The sequence below is a fragment of the Ipomoea nil genome, unplaced genomic scaffold (genome assembly GCF_001879475.1).
Source record: "Ipomoea nil cultivar Tokyo-kokei standard unplaced genomic scaffold, Asagao_1.1 scaffold2279, whole genome shotgun sequence".
Classification (NCBI taxonomy): domain Eukaryota; kingdom Viridiplantae; phylum Streptophyta; class Magnoliopsida; order Solanales; family Convolvulaceae; genus Ipomoea; species Ipomoea nil.
The window spans coordinates 1,886,776-1,911,021 of NW_017618707.1; the positions used below are offsets into that span (position 1 = coordinate 1,886,776).

At 36.1% G+C, this 24,246-nt stretch overlaps 1 protein-coding gene across 1 annotated transcript in view; it reads right to left on the reverse strand.

The window, feature by feature from the left end:
• Positions 1 to 7,138: 7,138 nt before the first annotated feature.
• Positions 7,139 to 24,246, reverse strand: part of LOC109150522 (disease resistance protein RPM1-like) — a 28,750-nt gene continuing 11,642 nt past the window's right edge. The window contains exon 3 of the mRNA XM_019298451.1: positions 7,139 to 7,941. Coding sequence (XP_019153996.1) covers positions 7,181 to 7,941 — 761 coding nt within the window. The 3' untranslated portion in view covers positions 7,139 to 7,180. The remainder of the gene's footprint in view (positions 7,942 to 24,246) is intronic.

Sequence of the window (24,246 nt, forward strand, 5' to 3'; positions counted from 1 at the left end):
AAGTATGTGCTGAAGCTAAACTAGCTAGAAAACCTTTCGTTACTGCAAAGCATCATACAACTTGTGCTTTAGAGTTAATTCACTCAGACATAGCTGATTTTAAAAGTACTGAGACAAAAGGGGGAAAGCGATATTATATATCCTTTATAAATGATTTCACTCGTTTTTCAATGATATATCTGCTTAGAACTAAGGATGAGGCAGAACAAAAATTTGTAATCTTTAAAACTGAAGTAGAAAATCAATTAGAGAAAAAGATAAAAAGACTTAGGTCTGACAGAGGTGGAGAGTATGAGTATACCTCCCTTAAAACCTTTTGTGAAAAACATGGGATCATCCATGAAGTGACAGCACCCTATACACCAAACAAAATGATGTGGCTGAAAGGAAAAATAGAACCCTCAAGGAAATGATCAACGCCTTTCTGATAAGCGCAGGCGCTCCAAACTCTCTGTGGGGGGAAGCTGCCTTAACAGCTAACCACATCCTCAACAGGATACCTCACAAAGGTTATGAGAAAACTCCATATGAGTTATGGAAAGGTTATGCACCCAATCTAAAATACTTCAAAGTATGGGGGTGCCTTGCCAAGGTAGGTCTTTCTCACTTCAAGAAACCTAATCTTGGCCCTAAAACCTCAGATGCAATATTTGTGGGGTATGCAGAAAATAACGCTGCATATAGGTTTATGTACCTAGACAGCCACTCTATGTGCGAGGCTTAGAAAGGCCACCATGAAAGGCTTAGAAATCTACTATCTACACATTAATTTGTGTTACAGTTGTCTTCCTATTTTGTGGGCATGTTCACCACAAACTCACCTTAATTTGCGGAATAATGAATGGCTGAGAGAGGAGGGGCGGGTATTTTCAGCACTATAAATACCCTGCTCTTCCTCAGTTCTAATCACTCAATACATTCTTCTCTTCTTCTATTCTGCAATCTTGAGCTTCCGTGTTAACTGGTCGAAAGTAACCGGTAAGACTGTTACCGTCTCCGGGCAATATTTGCTTTTAAGGTAGTGTCTTGCGCACGTCACTGATTGATTCAGGATTTCTTCTATACTCAGCCTATATAAATAGTAGCCTAGATCTACGACATATTCTGACCGATTTTCCAACAACATAACTTGAGGTGAGTTGGCAGTTCATAATAAATCAACAACAAGGCTCTGTTGAGAGATGCTAAACTGCCACCTGCTTCATATTCAAATTCGTGTGAGTAGTTATCAAGGCTTTTGAGAGCATCCCACCATTTTGATTGATGATCACCTTTTGTGGACATCAACCGAGCCATTGCAAGAATTGCAGCAGGTAAACCTGAGCATTTCTTAACCAATGCTTTTCCAGGTTCCTCAAGCCCATTAAGATTCTGAGATCAAATCTTGTGAGGGTTCATATGAGCCCATTAAAAATCTTGTGAGGGTTCCTCAACCCTCATATATTAAGCCACCCCTATATATGAGGGTTCATATGAAAACACCTATTTAGGTATAAGATTGTGAGATCAAATCTTGTGCATCAATCTAATAAATTTTAATGGTCTAGATTAATTGCGTTCGCACACACTTAATCGCATTCACACACTTAATCTAGATCAATCTAGACCATTAAATTTATTATATTGATGCACAAGATTTGATCTCACAATGTCACATAGACCAATCTAGACCAATCGCATTTGCACACACTTAATTGCGTTTGCACACACTTAATCTAGAACATTAAAATTAATTAGATTGATGCATACCATTTGATCACACACACACACACACACACACACACACACACACACACACACACACACACACACACACACACACACACACACACACACACATATATATATATATATATATATATATATATATATATATTATATATATATATATATATATATATATATATATATATATATATATATATATATATATATATATATATATATATATATATTATATATATATATATATATATATATATATATATGGATGTTATAATTTGTGCTTTTATGTTTGTAGTGTTGTTATGGTATTGTGTTTATATATTTTCTTATGTATTTATTATTATAGGTATTATTTTAACTAAATTTAGAGTTAATTCCACCAGAGGTCCCTTGTTTTTTGTGGCAATTCCAAATTTAGTCTCAGACTATCGTTTTTACCATTTAACATCCCAGACTATTTTTTTTGGACACTTTTAGTCCTTCTAATGACTTTTCCTATTTTTAGTAAGGACATATTTGTGTTTTCATATTTTTCTTTTGTTATTTTTCCGGTTTAATTGGTTTAGACTTGATTTTTAGTAATCATATTTTTTAATCGGTTTTTAGTAAAGTCCTAAACCAATTATATCGGTTGAAATAAAAAAAATAACAAAAGAAAAATATGAAGAGACAAAAATACCCTTACTAAAAATAGGAAAAGTAATGAGAAGGACTAAAAGTGTCCAAAAAAAAAAAATAGTTTGGGATGTTAAATGGCAAAAACGATAGTCTGGGATTAAATTTGAAATTGCCACCAAAGACAAGGGACCTCTAGTGGAATTAACTCTTAAATTTATTATTACAACTATTATTTTAAAGATTTAAAACTTTAGCTTAAAAAACTTCGATTAATTGATTAACTGATCAATTAACCTAAAAAAAAACTTTGGTTCAGATAATTGGATAATACAAAATTCGATTCGACTAACGATTAGACCTTTAAAATTTTTGATTAAAATGATTCAGTTAATCGAATATTTAACCGATTGTACACCTCTACACGAAACAGCCAAAATTAGTGCGTCTGATCAAGCAGCTGCCTGTATGTTTGAATTATGATGATGACTGGTTCTGGGACAGTGATCTGAGGGGTTGTTACTCGGTTAAGGATGGGTACAGGAGGATGGGAGAGGTCAATGGTCCGTGTTTGCCAGTGTGGAGTAATTTGTGGAATTTGCAGGTCCCCCCAAGATGGAGAATTTTCATGTGGAGAGCTTTGTCTAATATTTTGCCCACTCTAGATAATTTGTTGATTAAAAGGGTGGAGTTATTTAATGTTTGCCCAGCTTGTGGTTTGGAAGAAGAAAATATCATGCATGCTTTATGTACTTGCGCTTTTGCTTCACAGGTGTGGAATTACTCTCATATGCTAATCCCCACTTTTGCAAACAGGAATTTCTCTCAATGGACCGATCTCTGGCTTGGCTCTACGAGCCCTTACAATGCTGAACAACAGGGGAGGATTTGCGGCTTGCTATATGATATCTGGACTGCCAGAAATGAGGCAGTTTGGGATGGTTTTTTGCCAGTGCCATGCGTGGTGGTGAGGAGGTTCGCAGTGAAGTGGAACTCCTGGACTTCGATTGAACAGAAACGGCACACCACACCCAGTGCTCCCCAACCCGCCACTACAACAGTTTTGGAGGATGGAGTGGTCTGTCATGTAGATGCAGGTTTCAATGGCCCCACACACACCCCGGTTTTTGGTTTTGTAGTGCATGAGAAAGATGGTACCTTTGTGGCGGCTGGGAATGGCCCACTTATTTGCCCATATGATCCACTCTTGGCGGAAGCAATGGCTATGCGTGAGGCGTTGTCATGGCTAAGGGAGAATGGTTATTCGAGAATTTCTGTGTGTTCTGATAGTCTCGTCTTAGTTTCCAGTCTTAAGCATGCTAGTTCTTTTCGTACTTATTTTGGAAATGTCTTGTTAGATTGCAATCGTTTATTGTCTATGATGTCTAGATCAATTGTTTTTCATGTTCGTAGGAGGGATTTGCAAGATGCCCATGTTATGGCTAAGCATGTAGCTGCCTCATGGGCACGAACTGTCTGGAGGGATTCTCCTCCTTCTTTTCTTGAGCCTAGAATGGCTAATGCATTATAAGTTGGTTGGCTTTCAAAAAAAACCTAACCCCGTTTTCTTTAACCTTGTAACAACCAAATGTGGACCCACCTCATAAGTTGTTCATTATTGAGCATATATTTGTAATTAAAAAAAAGTAGGAAGGGGTGAAGAAATACATTTATTTATGAATGTTGATGGCAACATGTATCTATCTATGCGTTCCAGTAGCAGTATGCAAAGACCTCAGGAATATCAGCACGTGGTCAAGTCCCATTGGGCTCCGACCTGAACCTGTGCATGTGTTTCACGTGCCATGCATGTTGCAAGACTAGAACATGCTTTTCTTCTTTATAAATACTGTATTTATTGTTGAGAGAAAAATTTTTTGACTATTTCTACACTCTAGCTATTAGCTCGTGAATCTTTGACCCACTGTCAAATATTCTGAGCTCAACTTAAACCAACAAGCAGATTAAATGAAGGATCCGAACCCCGAACCAATCCTAGAACCGTACTTGTAGTTGACACCATCCGAATATAACTATATATACATCAATATTATTACTCTTCTTCGTTTTTTTAGTATCACTGATTCTATTACTATATAGTACCTGTTCATATATACTTTTACAAATTATTGGAATACGAAGAGTCAATGTCCTCGGTAAGGTTCAAACCAAGATCATCAAGAAACAACTAAAAATAGTGCACACACTTAATTAATTAATCAATAATTAACCTAATCCAGTTTTCTTTAATTTCGTAACGTACAACCAAGTATGGACCCACCTTCTAAGTTGTGCATTATTGACCACCATCCGTAATTATGGCAAAACATAGATTGTGTCAACTGATCCGAGTAATTATACCAATTGAACAGAAGATTTGCTTGGTGATTCAACATGCATGGTTTTTGCTACAAATATACAAACCAAATTAATCCTTGCCCATAACAACCTATTAACCGGAAAGATCAATATCTAGTACAGGGCCGGATTTTAGGCTGTGCAAGCTGGGCTACCGCACAGGGCCCCCAATTTTAGAGGGGCCCCAAATTTTATAGGTCCAATATTTAATTTTTACCTAGCTAGTTTAGAAATAAAAATTAAGAGTTTTCAATTAAACTTAAAAGGTTCTATGAAGAGATGGTAAAAATGTATATTTATTGTATTTTAACTTGGAGGTCAAAGGTTCGAAACTTGCATGTATTGATTTTAAAAATTGTGATTTTGGTAGGGCCACATTTATTTACCAGAACAGGGCCACCAAAATTTAAAATACGGCCCTGATCTAGTATCCATAAAGAATCACCACATTAGATGTAACTTTTACAATGCGATTATCAATGTTCCACCAAATTAGTCCATTGTTTAGTTAGATGGATGCCATTACCAAATTAATTAATCCCACCACTAACCCCATAAATATATTTAATCTCCACGTGATTTAATTTACAACAATCAATTAAGTAATAGGTGATTATTATTATTATTATGCACCATCAAACCAGTCAATTTTCTTTATATATTTTATATCCAAGTTGGTCACAAACGGCCAACACTAACAAATGGACCTAATCATTATTAATATGGCCTCTTCATTTAAATTTTGATTAATTATTTGATCCTAATTAAACACTATGATGAAATAAAAGATAAAAAATTAGCACACTAAAGTCGGTTAAATATGATAATCTTGTCAGCTTTTTTATTATTTTTAATTTTTAACAAAGTTAAAATAACATTGCTTTGGTTATATTTAATTACTTTTTAGGGTGACTAATCCACTATGCTAGAAAAGTAATAATGAATCAAGTTGGTTACAATGTTGAACTATTTGAAATTTAATTGGTTTATTTATAAGATTAAAATGAATTGGGAAGTATATGATCTGGCCATTGGAGAAGTACTTAGAGGAGACCTTGGATGGGAATAAAAGAAAAAAGAAACTTGCTGCTTGATGCTCCCCTCTAAAAAAATATTAAGAGGTAACTGAATGCAGAAACAAATTGGAGACTATCAAATATTCAAATGCTTAAGTGGTATTTACCTTTTCAAGCTTTTCAAGAAGTTCAAGAACATGTTGAACTCATCTCCAGTTACATTGAGTTTAATTACAGAATTCTGACAAAACCTTGTATAATTAAAAAGCAATAAAAACTTATTGACTCCTTGTGCTTTAAATGGACAATGAAAATGTTTGATTGAAGTCTCACCTTAATTATTTCTAATAAAGTGCTCTCCCAAGTACTTAATTCCTCTGCACTTCGGTCTTCAGTGTTACCGATATGCTTGAACAAAGCAATTAAACAGGCTTCTCCGTATAATTTGTTACATTGCAACATGAGATGATAGAAGAAAGAATGAAATCAAAACAAGGGAAACTAAGAGATCCTCCATATCATCAAAATGGAGTACCATATTCCTTGTTGGAAGAGTAGCAATTGATGTTGTTACTAACTTCTCACCATGTGACACATATTCTGGTGTATCCTTTTTTAAAAGTGAAAATCATTTTTAAAACTAAAGAACACTTGAAAATAATTTTTAAACTAAAGAGCACACTTTAAAATCATTTTTAAACTAAAGAGCTTACTTAAAAATTATTTTCAAAACTAAAGAACACTTGAAAATTATTTTTAAACTTAAAAGAACAATTAGAAAATAATTTTTAAAATTAAAAAACACATAAAAATAATTTTTAAACTCAAGAGCACACTTGAAAATCATTTTTTTAACTAGAGTATACTTCAAAATCATTTTTAAAGAAAAGATCTCACTTGAAAATTATTTTTAAAGAAAATAGCTCACTTAAAAATCATTTTTAAAGAAAAGAGCTCACTTAAAAATCATATCATTTGTAAAGAGTTCACTTGAAAATCATTTAAAAAAAAAAAAAAGAAGAGCTCACTTGAAAATCATTTTGAAAACTAAAGAACACTTGAAATTCATTTTTTAACAAAAAAGCACACTTGAAAATTATTTTTAAAATTAAAGAACAAATCATTTTTAAACAAAAGAGCACACTTGAAAATCATTTTTAAAACTAAAAAACACTTGCATGATAAGTACGAAGTTTATCCTAATCAATTGCATGATAAAAAAATATTTATAAATTTTTTATGATAATAAGTGCATTGTATACATCATACAATGAGGCATGAGCTCATACAAGTGATACAACTAATGGAATAATTAATGTACAAATACAAAAAGATAAAAATTGATATTTAAACACAAAAAATATCAACAAGACAACAATGACAACTACAAGATTTGGAAGAATTGAAAAACAACATCAAAGCAAAAATATAATAAGAGTTATTAATCTTTCTTGTCAATAACATTTTTATTTTAATAGAGTAGGCTTTTCACCATAATTATTGTGTTGAATAATAACTCTTAATATATGTTCAATCTTCCATCGATCTGATCCTTCAACACTTATCCTTTGAACAAGTTGTTGAGATAGGCCTACTAGATGCAATTTTTTCAAATGCTCAACTTCTCTCAAGCCTTCTGGAAGCATTTCTAGACATTTGCAGTCCAGCATAGATAGTAACTCAAGACATGCCATAGCTCCTTTTCCTATTTCCCACTTGGTAAGCTCTGGGCAATTTATGGCTAACTTCTTGAGTTTTGGAAAGCTCCCTTCACTACACAATAATTGGTCTCCACTATAATTCTTAATGTAGAGATCCAATAAGCTTGGCAGTTTCTCCAAACTATAGAAGAAATCCTCATCTACATCACACATATGTATAAAAATTACGCGAAGATAATTAGGAGTGCTAATAAAATTTACCAATTTCCCAAACCCAAAGAGTTGAAGCTTCCCGAGAGAAAGGGGTGGCGAGAAATTTATAAATTCTTGTAATTCACCACTTTGAATAAATAGAGAGTGAAGATTTGTCATTTTTTTGACAGAATCACAAATTGCTCTCCAGCATTCCTCCCCTTCGTTGAAAATAATATTCAACTTAGTGAGTTGTGGGATGTTAACTAATTCTCTTGCTTGGATGGTATTAATCAGTATGCCAGATAATGTTTGAAGCTGAGAAAATTGGAATACTATATCTGCCACTTGTATTCCATAGCTTCCAAAGAGATGTCTCAGCTGCTTAAGCTTCGACACACATTTAGGCAAACTATTTACAAGAGTACCTCTTAAATCCAATGTCTGTAGATTGTGCAATCTTCCCAACGAATCAGGAAGATGTGTCATGTTATTATAACCCATACTTAAGTACCTAAGATGAATTAAATCCCCAACCTCATTGGGCAGTTCCTCCATACCATGAGGTAACCATTCCAACACCAAAACTCTGAGCAACTTCATGTTTTGGAGCATCTGAGGGAATGAATTCACAGCAATCCCTTTACAGTGGTTGATGATGAGTGTCCGTAGCTTCTTCATATTTTCGTAGCAATTGTCAAGCTGAATCTTTTGCTCTTCTTCTAGGATGATCAAACTACGCCTTTGCTTCGACTCAAGTTTCCAGCTACTTTGCTCCAATTTGATGATTTCAGCAAACATTTCCCTTCTAATCACCTCGCACGCCATATCACGGTAAAGGTCGTGCATTTCAATTCTTCCCAACTCTTTACCATTGTACTCATTGGGAATTATCTGAAGCAAGCTTCTATTTTTGAGCTGAAGGAAGTAATCCCTTGCTATGTGCTCAAGTTTTCTTCCACTATGGGAATCATCATTGATAAACCCCTCCGCAATGCACATGCGGATCAATGTTTGGGCACGGATGCCATATGTTTTGGGGAACATTGCACAATATAAGAAACATGACTTGAGGTGAGTTGGCAGTTCATAATAACTCAACAACAAGGCTCTGTTGAGAGATGCTAGACTGCCACCTGCTTCAGATTCAAATTCGTGTGAGTAGTTGTCAAGGCTTTTGAGAGCATCCCTCCATTTTGATGGATCATCAGCTTTTGTGGACATCAACCGAGCCATTGCAAGAATTGCAACAGGTAAACCTGAGCATTTCTTAACCAATGCTTTTCCGGCTTCTTCAAGCCCATTAGGCCAGCTGCCAGAATAAAAAGCCAATTTGCAGAAAAGGGTGCATGCCAAATCAAATTCTAACGGCTTCACCTCAACATAATGAGGTGCAGCCACAAGAAAAGACCCATTGGCTATATTTTTGTCACGGCTAGTGACAATAATTGAAGATGCACGATTGCCCGGAAGTTTTATTTTAGCCAAGAGAGTATGATCCCAAACATCATCAAAAAATACAACATACCTCTTTCCTTCTAAGTAATCAAGAATGTGTTGTTGAAGAGAATTTCTATCTGCTTTCTCGAGTTCAGCAGGATGCTTGGTTTCAACACTTTTATACACCCCATTGATTGTTGTCCTCAGAACATATTCAATATCTGAGGAGTGGTTCACATCAACCCACCAACAGTAATCAATGGTGCGATCCTTCATGAGTCTTTCATTAACTTTCTTCGCCAAAGTAGTTTTCCCACAACCTCCAGCTCCCCAAATCGTGATCAACTTCACTTGGCCACTACGCTTCTCAATCAGTTCTGCTATCCGGCTGACTTCCATGTCGATCCCCACTGCCTCTATCCCCACCATATATCCACTCCCACTGCCCATCAGTAACTCATTTCTTCCATCATTTGTCTTCAGTTTTATACCATACTTTGATTTGTCTGTTTCTAAAGCAAGTAGCTTCTCATCCATGGCTTTTAACTGGTGATGGAAGCAAAACTGTATCTTCACCCTCTCTACCAAGCTCTGCACGTTGGCAAAGAGGGACTTGACTTCACAAAAATTGCAGGGAGGAGTATTGAGTTCCAGAAGCTTGGAATCCAACATGAATTCCTCCAACAAGTCCTCAAGTTGAAGCGTGGTATCCCTCAGTTGAGTCGCCCAGCTCTCTGCTACCTTGCTGTCTTGTTTCCCCTTGCCTGAATCCTCAACGTAGCCTTTCATGTTGGCTAGCCGAGCAGTGATTTTGTCCACCTCAGCTTTGATTCTCCATTGGAAAATGACTTCTTGGAAAGCTTGCTCCTTCAGCTTTCCAACTACAAAATCAACAATAGCACCAGCCATAACTATGCCAAAACACAGATTGAACAAATTAAAGATGGATTTGCTTAATTGTGGGGGTGATTCAACATGGTTTTTGCTGCAAATATATACACCAAATTAATCCCTCAGCTGGTTTGGTGAGATAGATAGATGCCATTACCAAATTAATTATATTAATCCCACCACTAACCCCCTAACAATATTTAATCTCCAACTTGCATTGGTCTAGAACAACCAATTAATTAATGGGTGATTAACCTAATCTATTTGTCTTTATTTATACACCTGATGTGCTATTCCTAGCAATTTAACTAATCAAAGGTGAAAACCAACCACATGTCATATATGATACTATACTCAAAACGTAAATAATAATTTTATGTTTTTCTGTATAAATAATATCATTTATTATGCCAAGTAGCTTGAGAAAGTATGTATGAACAGATACGTACTATATTGTAACAGAGTTAGCATTGTTCAAAAAAATATCTTTTATTATACTATAGATTATGGTCCATCTTTAAAAAATGAATCATTGACATAAAGATTCATTATTAGTATATAGAATGTTCAGTTTATTTTTTTTATTATTTATTTTCTTTTTTTTTTTTTGGGTTACGGAAGGGAAATTTTTAGATTTACTATTAAAAATGAACATTTAATATACTAAAAAGAATACTAATCCATGGTCCACATTGCAATATTGACCATGGTCCATAGTATTTTTTTTTTTTTTTTAGTACTATTGACTCTGTTACAATGTAAATATGTAATATATGTTCATAACTAGTTATTTTATCAATCTACTAAAGCACAAAGAGTTAATACCGCCCCTAGTCCACACCTTGGCTCGAAAAGATAATGAATGGGGTAAATTACGTTGAATTAATAGCCTATTAGGTGGGAGGACCAATGTTTGGTGCCTACAAAGAACCTACATACTACCACATTGGGTGAAACTCCTACAGTACTATTACTACGATAAACGATCTTCCATTATATTCTCTAAGTTATATAAATAAACAAGTCTTGATCTACCAACCAAATTATTATTATTATTATTATTATTATTATTATTATTATTATTATTATTATTATTATTCATGCACCATCATACTAGTCAATTTTCATTAAATATTTTATATCCAAGTTGGTCACAAATGGACCTAATCATTAGTAATTTAATTAAGGTAAATGTTACACACTCTACAATACAATTCCCTATTAGTCACTTTCAATTAATCAATAATTAACTTACCGCTGGAATTGAATGTTCCCAATAATATTATTCTTAGGAATGAGTTATTCCCCTTACAAAATAAACAACAATTTCAGGCCCCTCATGATATTAAGTTATTCCTGAAATTTTAAAAATAGTCTAAATTTGTTATTTCCTATTTTATCTCAATTAAATCTAAGTATACCATTGAACAAAAGATCGATTTGCTTGGGAGGTGATCAATACATTCGTTATACCATGGACTAGGGTCCATAGTGCATTGTGGACCCTGGTCCTAAACGGCGTTTTGAATTTTAATTTTGACGGAGACTGTTTGTTGTTCAATTTAGGTTACATGTTTTTTTTTTTTTTTTTTTTTTTTCTGTAAAACATGTTTATGTGTCTTGCGTTGTCCGTTTATGTATCTTATGTTACATAATTCAGTATTTTAAGAGTATAAGTTCTATACCTTGAACGAATTAGTAGTTATCTAACACACAACATATTGTGTCTTTATGTTATGAGTTTATGTCTTATGTTGTGTAATTATGTGTGTATAAAACATAAATTCTCCATCTAAATTAGACTTGAAAACAAGTGAATATATAACATTTGTATGTCTATGTGTCTTGTGTGATTTGTTTCACTGAAAATCTTGAACTTTGTGCTGAGATTTGATGGCAATAGCATCTCAATAAGATCACGCTCTAAAGTGTTGTAATAGACTAATAGTAGTAGATCTTTAAGAAAATTGACTAAAAAGCCCCCCCAAAGAGGTTGCTCAGATTGAGAATATTTTTATTTCTCCGATCTGCAGGATACTTTTATGTATATTTCTCTAGTATGGATTGTGTTTTATTCTTGGAAAAAGGGAATACATTGAATCTTGAATGTTAAATCATATTCTTTATGCTTCGGTTTGTTTAATGAAATTAGGATAAAGACTGAATTTGTGTGATTCTGTTTTTCTCAATTTATTCTGCTAGGCCTCTGCAGAAACTCATTTTGTTGGAGCATGCTATTTTCTGTTTATTACTTATTTGATTTAAAAAATGTTGATACGTATCAACAATCAGGTGTTAAGAGGCCATTGCATATCCTTCCTCTCCAGAATATCAACCTCTTCCCTCATTTAAATTAATTGCAAATTTCCACCTGGCCTGGCTATGTTTCTTTCACGTTTAGACCAAATGAACCAACATCCTGTACCAATGGTAGCATAGTCGTCAATGTAGAATCGCAATCTGCCTATAAGCTATGTATGATATGATTGAGACTCAGTTCATGAGAAGATCAGACACTTCAATATACGAAACTTTCTAGAAAGATATGGAGAGAATATATGCATCATATATATGTAAGTTGGAAAGTAAAACATGAGCTCATACAACTAATGGAATAATGTACAAATACAAAAAATATAAAAGTTGATTATTTAAAAAAAAAACAAAACAAAACAAAACCAAGAGATTTGGAAGAATTGAAAAACAACATCAAAGCATAAAATTAATAAAAGTTTTAATCTTTCTTGTCAATAATATTCTTAATTTAATTGAGAATGCTTTTCACCATAATTGCGTTGAATAGTAACTCTTAGTATATGTTTAATCTTCCATTGATCTGATCCTTCAACACTTATCCTTTGAACAAGTTGTTGAGATGGGCAGGATAGATGCAATTTTTTCAAAATGCTTAACATCTCTCAAGCCTTCTGGAAGCGGCATTTCTAGACGTCTGCAATAAAGCATAGATAGTGACCCAAGACATGTCATGGCTCCTTTTCCTATTTCCCACCAAAATGCTTAACATCTCTCAAGTCTTCTGGAAGCGGCATTTCTAGACGTGTGCAATAAAGCATAGATAGTGACTCAAGACATGTCATGGCTCCTCTCCTTTTCCTATGGCATTTCTAGACGTGTGCAATAAAGCATAGATAGTGACTCAAGACATGTCATGGCTCCTCTCCTTTTCCTATTTCCCACTTGGTAAGCTTCTCGCACACTATCTGGTCTCCACTATAATTCTCAATGTAGAGATGGCTTAGCAGTTTCTCCAAACTATTGAAGAAATCCTCATCTACATCACATAGATAAATTACGCGAAAGATAGTTATGAGTGCTAATAAAATTTACCAATTTTTCAGAATCACAAATTGCTCTCCATTATTGTTGGAATCTGCACATGGGGACACCTAACCACTAAAAGCCTCCACTGAGGCTCAAACCTATCACCTCCCACTTAGGGGAGCAACTGGATACCATTGGACCACAAATTCCTTGATTTTTCTTATATTCTTTAAACCGCACAACCGCACCTATAGAGATCAGGTGCATTTGATGCTTCCTGTGCGGATGTGCGGGGGATTAATGTGCGTGAGGTTTATACTTAATGTGCGTGAGATTTGTACTCAATGTGCCTGAGATTTGTACTTAATGTGCATCATGTTAATATGCGTGAGTTTTGTACTTAATGTGTCTGAGTATTGTGTTTAATGTGCGTGAGATTTGTGCTTAATGTGCGTGAGTATTTCAGAATATAATTACGAGCTCAGAAGGAAGCAGAACAGAAACTCACACACATTAATGCCCAAGCTTCTTGTTACTTCTTCCTTCAATTTGGCCATGGATTCTGGATTATCAGCTATCTTCAATGCAGTTGAATGTTTATATAGATGACGCACGCATAGTAAAATTTGCACAGCAGCTAAGTGTGGATTTCTGTTGTATTATTCCGATAATTCTTAACCACCATAGCCCGCCTCCGCATCATCATCATCAGGGAGGGGACAATGGCTACTGGGGATGGGGAAGAAGCTGACATCAATATTTTCTGCTGCATTTTACACATTCACGCACATTAAGTACAAATCTCAGGCACATTAAGCACAACACTCACGCACATTGAGTACAAATCTCACGCACATTAATCCACCGCACATCCGCACGGGAAGCATTCAACTGCACGGGAACCTTTCACTATAAATATATATATATATATATATATATATATATATATATATATATATATATATATATATATGGTAGGGTTCCAGTGAGAACATGTGCTTAGGTAAGAACGTGAGAACGCATCATGTGCATCCATCTAATATTCTTTAATGGTCTAAATTAGATAAAGTGTGTGCGAACGCGCATTAAATGTGTGCAACCACACTAAGTCGCGTTTGCACACATTTAATGCGCATTCGCACACACTTAATCTAATCTAGACCATTAAAAAATATTAAATGGATGCACATGATGTGTTCTCCCGTTCTCACACAAACACATGTTCTCAAATGATCTTAAATCTATATATATATATATATATATATATATATATATATATATATATATATATATATATATATATATATATGCTTCGAATCCGGTGCACCCCCTTTTGATAAATGAGGTCATGAGAACTCATGCTATCCATTGATTAATTTTCCATCAATGGTTCAGATAATTAGAGATTATTAAAAGAAGAAAGGATATATATTAACCAAAAGGATTAAACTGTAATTGTACTTATTGAACTATTTATGGCATTAATTGTAATGGAATCTTAAGCATTAAATTAGGGATATAATGTATGGTAATTGAGGAGATGGATCGTTTCATCAACCGCATACACGTAGTAAACTTTAAACGCGTGAATGATACTGATAGTGCAGAAGGACGAGAGTCAGAAAACAGAGCACCGAGAGAACTAAGAAACGCACTTCAATAATGGCTGGACCAAGCACAGGTATTTGAATTCGTTCATAGTGGCGTGTGCGTAATATATGTATTTGCATTTCTTACTGGTTTTGTTGACTTGATGAACGACCTACGAAATACCGGTATCTTTGAACCTCTCGAAGCAGCATTTACGTGTAATCGTGGATGCATACCAGCGTCTGTAACCCTTCCGGCTTTAGTACGTCATGTATATATAATGGGAGCTTAGGGGCCGGGTTCGTGGAGTAACAATAGGCAGTGCAGTATAGATGATTAGATACTATGTCGGTGCGTAGTCGTGTGTTGGTCTGTGCATATAACCAATAGGAACGTTACTAATGTTTTGGTTGATGGGAATAGCTGACTATCAATTAGGTCTATCTCAGAACCTCAGGAAACAGCTGGCGCGTGGTAGCGTGGATGCATATAAGCATTTGCTACCCGTCCGGGTTTATGACATCAAGTATATATGATGGGAGCTTAGTGGCCGGGTGCGTGTAGTAGTAATCATCTGTGCATTATACTGATGTTATGCGGTGGGGCAGTGGTTGTTTTTTTTTTTAGTTTTTTATTTTTTGCGTAGAAGTGTATTAACGTTTGCAAGTTAGGGTGTGGTTTAGTTGATAATTGGCACTATTAGTTATATTTCTGGTCTTCTTCATTTAGGCTTTGTGCGTTTTTCTTGTTGGGTCGAAGCGCCTACATTTACTTATAACCCTCACGTGAACAAACTATTTTTTTTCTTCTTTTTTTAGGCGGGTGCACCACTGTTTTCGTGTTGATGCGTTTTTTGGGGGTTGCCTTGTTTGGTGTGGTTGTTTGTGCGTAGCTGTGTCTTATCGTGTGCAAGATAGGGTGTGGTTTAGTTGCTAATTGACAATATTATTTATATTTTCCTGTCTTTCTCATTTAGTTTATTTGCGTTTCTGTTGTTAGGTTTGATGCGTTTGTGTTGTTTGGTTGGTGCATGAACCAAGCGATTCATGAGCAAGAAGGTTTAATTAAAATTAGATGACCTAAAAATTAATGGAGAACTGGATCCGTGTGTAAATTAATTTAGTTCTAGATACAGACATTTGCTTTGTATCACTTACCCCCTGAATAACATTATTGCACAAACTGGTTAAAATAACGAAGGGGGAAATAAAAAGCAACCACGCCGTAAAAAAGAAAAACGGGAAACATCTAAATCACGGGAATGTTGACATTGTAAACCGTAAACCAAACAAACGTCTAGGAGCAAAAAACAATCACACTAAAAAACACTTTACATGGGAAGAAACACCTAATGGTTTATTCCGGCGCTGGTTGTGCGGGTTCATCAATAACAGCAGCAACCGCAGCCTGGGGCAAAGGATCAACCACATTGGCAGCACCTACCGGCTCAGCAACTACAGCAACTACCCGCTCAGGCGCAACAACAACAACCGGCTCAGAAGGATCATTGTCTGGTAACGGCAAGAATTAATCAGAGTTACACCAAAAAAAAATGAAAAAGAAAAAAAAAATAAAACACAAGCCCGAACCCCGCTCTGTTTAACTATTCGTTTTTTAAACAAAAAACAAAGTCATTACAATTTATACAACTAAGTAACCAAAACAAGCAAATAATCCAAAACCACATTAGTGCTAACAACAGAAACGCACCCACCAAACTATAGAAACGCACCAACCTAAATGAAAAAGACACGAAAATATAAATAACAGTGCCAAATAGCAACTACACCACAACCTATCTTGCAAATGGTAAGACACTGCTAAGCACAAACCACCACACCTAACAAGGCAGACCCCAAAAAGCATCAACACAACAACAGTTGTGCACCAGCCTAAAAAAAGAAAAAAAAAAAAAAAAACCAAGCAGTAGCAATTCCCCAAAGAATTTAAGGGACATTAGGGAGTAATCATGAGAAAGAAAATAGTTTGTTCACGTGAGGATTACGTTATAAGTAAATGAAGGCGCACCGACCCAACAAAAAAAAACGCACCAAACCTAAATGAAGAAGACATGAACTTATAGTGCCAATTATCAACTAAACCACACCCTAACATGGAAACGGTAATACACTGCTACGCACAAACTACCACAACTACCAAGGTAAACCCCGAAAACCCCGACCGATAAACAAAAAACACGCACCAACAAAAAAACAGTGGTGCACCCACCTAAAAAAGAAAAAAACAACAACAAAACAAGCATTAGCAATTCCCCAACCACACTTTAAATCTAAATTGCACACGGTCACAGACACAAATGCACAAACCACCACCAATAGACGAGAACCATCCCGAACCCCTAAAAAATAAAAAATAAATTAAAAAGCACGCACCGACCGAATACCATACGCGCACCAACCTGCACAAAGGAACATACTTCTAGTGCCCAAATGAAAACCCCCGTTAAAAAAACTAGTGCAATTTAGCTTGTACATTACACTCTAACTTGCACAAAGGAACATATTGCTACGCACAAACCTATGCCACCCGATTACGTAAGTCCAAAAATCCCAAAAAACTAATACTGCCAATTATCAACTAAACCACACCCTAACGTGGAAACAGTAATACACTGCTACGCACAAACTACCACAACTAACAAGGCAAACCCCGAAAACCCCGACCGATAAACAAAAAACACGCACCAACAAAAAAACAGTGGTGCACCCACCTAAAAAAGAAAAAACAACAACAAAACAATCATTAGCAATTGTCCCACCACACTTTAAATCTAAAATGCACACGGTCACAGACACAACGCACAAACCACCACCAATAGACGAGAACCATCCCGAACCCCTAATAAATAATAAATAAATTAAAAAGCACGCACCGACCGAATATCATACGCGCACCAACCTGCGCAAAGGAACATAATGCTAGTGCCCCAAATGAAAACCCCTGTTAAAAAAACTAGTGTAAATTGGCTTGTACATTACACTCTAACTTGCACAAAGGAACATATTGCAACGCACAAACCTATACCACCGATTAGGTAAGTCCAAAAATCTCAAAAAACAACAAAAATAAATACACAGACAACCAATACAAGTTATGGAACCCGCATACGTACAAAACTGAAATAAAACCAACATTGACAAACCCGACCACACTTGACCCCTAACATGCACAAACCGACCACCTACAACGCAACAACCACCGCCCCCATAACCAGTAACACACCACCCCATCATGAAAAAAGTGGAAACAGAAAACCATAATGCATATTACAACTCCAGACACTATCACAGTAAACTATTGGACCCATATGCATTTACCCCACCAATAAATCCAAAACCCAAACCCCATTCTAGGTTGGAAAAAAGACAAGGGAAGACACATACAGCCAAAAAAAACCTACATGTTGACTCAAAGTGTTTTGTCAAAGTTATGTGCAAAAGGAATACCAGATCTATAAAGGAATACCAAGCCTAAGAGGAGTAGTTATTGAAGAGTACTAGTTCTAAAGGAAATTGTTATTGAAGTGTTTAGTTCTAGTCTGATTAGGAATAGCTTTATTATTCACGAATCTGTTAGGAATAGCTACTATAAATAGGGGTTGTCCTTTCTTGTAAAACTTAAGCTTTCAACATTAATCTGGTGAGGTACGAGAGTCTTTGAGAATAGGATACTAAATTCCCCTAGAAAGTAGTACATGTGTTTAGGTTTCAATAGTTTGGTAGGAAAGATCATTCTATTGTGTAATCTCAGGTTTCAAACAGTGTACTTTAAATATTGAGCTTTTAGTGGATTTAGGCAAGTTCTCAAATTGAGAAGTGCCTCGCAGATTAGGGTTGTTTGCCCGAACTGTGTTACAGATCGTTTGTGTTACAACGTCAGTTTCAACATCATTGTGTGCTGCGCTAATATATATTTCAATTGGTATCAGAGCCAAACTGCTTAAGTTATTAGCAGGATCCTAATGGAGTTTCCCAGAGAAGGACTGTCAAACACTAGGTCACCTGCCCTCATTGGCACGAATTTTTCCTACTGGAAAGCCAGAATGCAAATATACATCTTGGCACAAGGAGAAGGTGTCTGGAATGCTATAGAAAACGAATGGAAAACTCCAGTTGATGATAAAGGAAACATAAAACCTAAAATTGACTGGAGTGAAGAAGAAAAAACAGAATATAACTTCAACTCGAAGGCAATGAATGCAATCTATGGAGCTGTGAGCGAAGATACCTTCAAACTGATTGCCTCTACTCGCATAGCCAAAATTGCGTGGAGTATATTGTGCGATCATCATGAGGGAAACACAACTATAAGACAATCTAAGCTTCAGATGATACAAACTGAATTTGAAAACCTGAAAATGGAAGAGGAAGAAAGCATCACCCAATTCAGTGCCAGAGTTTTAAGTATATCCGGAGATGCATTCAACTTAGGCGAACCTATACCCGAACATAGGATCGTCAAAAAGGTACTACGCTCACTACCCGGAAGATTCCAAATGAAAGTCACTGCTATTCAAGAACATAAAGATCTAAACACCTACAAACTGAGTGATCTAATGGGAAATCTTCAAACATATGAGCTTGAGATACTACAAAAAGGGAAAGATAATGACAAAGGAATTGCGTTCCAATCAAAGCAGAAAGGAAGTCCAGAAATTGATACTGAAACCATGGAACAATCAATTGCTCTCCTAACAAAGAATTTCAACAGAGTTCTCAAACAATTCAACAAATTTAGAAACAAAAGTGCTTCAATCAATCAAGGGGACTTCCCAACTGGACAAAATCAATCTATTTCAAAAAGAAGAGACAGTTCAAATACAGAAGGAATACAGTGCTATGAATGCAAAGGTTTTGGACACATCCAATCAGAATGTGCCACATACTTGAAAAGGAAAAATAAAATATATATATCAACCCTAAGCGACGACTCAGATAGTGAAGAAGATGAAAGCAACACAAATTTCGTAGCCTTCACCGCTAGCCATGAAAGCAACAATAGCGATGACATGCAAGAGTTACTAGAGGCATACACTCAACTAAATGCCAAGTGGGAGCAAATCATCAAGAAAAATTTGGAACTCATGGAAGATAATCACTATTTGAAGAATGAAAAAGAACGAATAGAGAAACAATACAAAGAAGCTCAAAACGAACTATTAGACTTCAAAAACAAAGAAGCTAAACTTCTACAAGAAATCAAGGAGCTTACCGAAAGACCCAGGACTCCAAGCACAGACACTAGTGAGAATCATCAAACCGAGACACAGGAAGTGTCACAACAGCACTTCCGACACCGAAGAAGAATAAGGTGCTACTATTGCCGCAAACTAGGACACATCAAAACTCACTGCTACAAGAGACAGAATGATCTTTACTACAGACAAAACAACAGAGTGTGGCCAACACAGAACAGAAATAATAGTAAGAAAATCTGGGTAAGAAAAGACCAAAATGTTGCATATACCTCCAAAACAAACAAAGAGCAAGATATATGGTACTTTGACAGCGGATGTTCAAGACATATGACTGGAAATTCAGAAAATCTTGAGAACATCCAGTACAAAAATGAAGGGCATGTCACTTTTGGAGACGGTGGAAAAGGACAAATTATTGCAAATGGTACCTTGAATGTCCATGGGCTGCCTAAGTTGTCAAAAGTCCTTTTAGTACAAAGCTTAAAAGCAAATCTAATCAGCATAAGTCAGCTTTGTGAAGATGAACTCAAAGTAGAGTTCTCTAGAGACAGTTGCAATGTGTTTAATCAGAATCATGATTGTGTCATGATGGGAAAAAGGTCTACAAACAAATGCTACACATGGGATAGTGATCTATCCGGTTTACAGACAACCATCAGTCAAACACAATTATGGCACCAACGTATGGGACACATAAATTTTCATGACCAAGGAGCATCCCCAGGCTATTCATCAAATAGTGTGATCATTGATGATGTAACTCCAGCAATAACCACTGATGATGACAAAAGTCCAAGAGTTGTTGAAACAACTGTTCCAACACCTCTGACTAATGATATGCAGAATTGCAGAACAGAAACAGAGCCAAATGAAGAAAAGGATAAAAGTCATCCTACTGTCTTAAAAAATCAGAAAAATCATCCTTTGGAAAATATCATGGGAGATCTCAATCAAAGAATAAAGACTAGAGGAAAGAAACAAGATTTCCACAAAATAAAAGGAGTATACTGCCACACCTCCAAGTTTGATCCCAAAAAACATTGATGAAGCCTTAAACTGTAACAGATATACATGATTGGGGTATAAAGTTGAGCTATGACATATGTGAACAAAATATGAAGTTTGGATTGCACTTACAATGACTCCGAAATTCTGTCGAACAGTTGAGGCGCACCCAAATGCGAGAGGGGTTTGTATAAATGAATACAAGTACGAAACTGATTTCCAATCAAAACCTGTTACTGTCCGGTTATTATAATAATCTCCATGGAAGCCAATGACATGAGTCTTCGGGTAACTTCATTTTCTTGCTACCTCAACAACCCAGAAGAGAGCCTGGTGCGAAGGATCACCAGAAAATAAAAGAAGACGGGGAAATCAGCATCTTCGATGTATCTACCATGGATGAGCACGTCAGAACGGCTCCTCCGCCGTTTGATGACGGCGGTTACGGCGGATACGCGCCACCGTACCAATCAGCCGGGGGATTTCCGGGAGAGTACGATGAAGTGACAGTTGAGCACTTTCCTCAATCCGTCCACAGTCCCGATCCCTATGGATTCGGGTCGGATCCGCACCCAGCTTTCGGATCCTCTACCGTTCCGGTTTCAAACGGCAATGGAAATCCATATGATCTCGGAGAAGATTCCACCGGAATATTCATCTCTGATGGCCCGGTGCTTCCTCTTCCAAATGAAATGCATGATGCGGGCTTTGCCCTGCGTGAATGGCGAAATTTGATTTACAGATCCAAAACCACTTGAACTTATCTATGATCAAATCCTCTACTTTTGTGACTGTGTGGATCTACTTTACCACACATTGGTAAAATGTACAGAGACAGTGAAGAATTCTCTTCACTCACACATTCAAATACAAGTTTCAAGTTTTTTTTTTTTCCAAGAACTCCAGGAATCAAGTTTAGGGAGAGAAGAATCAACTAAGGGGGAGAAGAATAGGAAATCAAGCCACTATGAGATCAAGGTTTTTGCCAAAAATTTGACAAAGGGGGAGATTGTTGACTCAAAGTGTTTTGTCAAAGTTATGTGCAAAAGGAATACCAGATCTATAAAGGAATACCAAGCCTAAGAGGAGTAGTTATTGAAGAGTACTAGTTCTAAAGGAAATTGTTATTGAAGTGTTTAGTTCTAGTCTGATTAGGAATAGCTTTATTATTCACGAATCTGTTAGGAATAGCTACTATAAATAGGGGTTGTCCTTTCTTGTAAAACTTAAGCTTTCAACATTAATCTGGTGAGGTACGAGAGTCTTTGAGAATAGGATACTAAATTCCCCTAGAAAGTAGTACATGTGTTTAGGTTTCAATAGTTTGGTAGGAAAGATCATTCTATTGTGTAATCTCAGGTTCCAAACAGTGTACTTTAAATATTGAGCTTTTAGTGGATTTAGGCAAGTTCTCAAATTGAGAAGTGCCTCGCAGATTAGGGTTGTTTGCCCGAACTGCGTTACAGATCGTTTGTGTTACAACGTCAGTTTCAACATCATTGTGTGCTGCGCTAATATATATTTCACTACACATAAAAAAACATGAAAAGTAAACATGTCACCACTATAAATAAAAAAAATAAAAAAAAAAAAAAAATCGCCACAAGCCAATTACCCACACATTTGAAGCCTCGTACCCCTAATTAAAAAAAATTGAGCAAATACTAAAACCAAAATACACATTGCATGAAATAAAAACAAAATACACATTACAGTCTCATAAACGAAGCACCATCGACCCCATTAATACCACAATCGATTAGAAAAGAAAAAAAAAAAACAAAAAAAAAAAACAACAACAAAACAAGCATTAGCAATTCCCCAACCACAGTTTAAATCTAAATTACACACGGTCACAGTCACAAACGCACAAACCACCACCAATTAACACGCACGCCACCTCCCCCCTCCATGAACAACAGAAAGAAAAAAAAAAAAAAAAAAAAAAAAAAAAAAAAAAAAAACATTCTCCTAGTCTCATAAACGAAACACCATCGACCCCATTAATACCCCAACCGATTAGAAAAAAAAAATCGAAAACCCTAACCCTAGACCCAGAACTCGACCAGCGACAACAACACACTCGCCGCCCACCACCCCTACTCGAATCGACGACCACCATCCTTAAACCCGAAATGAAAATACCGGAAAACTAAAGCGCCCAGAGGAACTACGACCAAAATAAAAATACAAAAATCCAAAAACCCAACCACTCCGGCCGGTAAAGAACGCCGGTTAAAAGCCCACCATGGAAAACCAAAAATGCGACCGGATAAAGAACGACAAAATAAAAGAATGGATGAACATAATACCGGTATTTGAAGCAGAAGAGATTCCCCTAAGCCTCTTGGACAGCCTCCTGCTTGAATCAGCCATGAAGAAACCGCAATATTGAGTACGCCGGAGAGATTATGCGAAGTGTTGAAGACGCGGGTGAAGAAGGAACGAGAGCTGATGGGAAGCGGAAGAGACCGAGAAACAAGACAGCGGAGATAACAAGACAAAATTCCTATTTTATCTACTCTCTTTACCAAATTAACTCCGTTAATATGCGTAGACATAATAAATGCCAAATGAAAATTACAAAACAACCCCTAAAACAATCACACGTGTATTCCATCAACACACCATCTGACCGTTCAAAAAAAACCCATCAACGACCAAGAAGAATGCTCACAAGCTCATCTGCCAAGGGGGTGTGCACCGGATCCAAAATATATATATATATATATATATATATATATATATATATATATATATATATATATATATATATATATTTTATATGTATATATATATATATATATATAGTAAGTCATAGTGACTTAAAAATCTATTAATCGAAAAGATCAGTGTTTGGTGTTCACAAAGGGCCATCACATTGGATGTAAGTCCACAAATGAGCTCTCTTTGTAGGAGAGAATTCTGGGATAACCCAGATTCGATTCAAACAAGTGACGATTCTCTTTGAGTCAGTTTTTGTGTCTCTCGGAGCGAACCGAATGGACCTAGACCGTTAAACGGACAGAGAAAGATCCGGACCACAATGTGGTTTAAACCAAAAAAAAAAAATTGGATGTAAGTCCTACACTGCACCTATCAAGGTTCCACCAAAGTAGTCCATTGTTTAGTCAGATGGATGTCATTACCAAATTAATTAATCCCATCACTAATCCCGTAAATATATTTAATCTCCAACGTGATATACAACAACCAATTAACAAATGGGTGATTATTACTATTATTATGCACC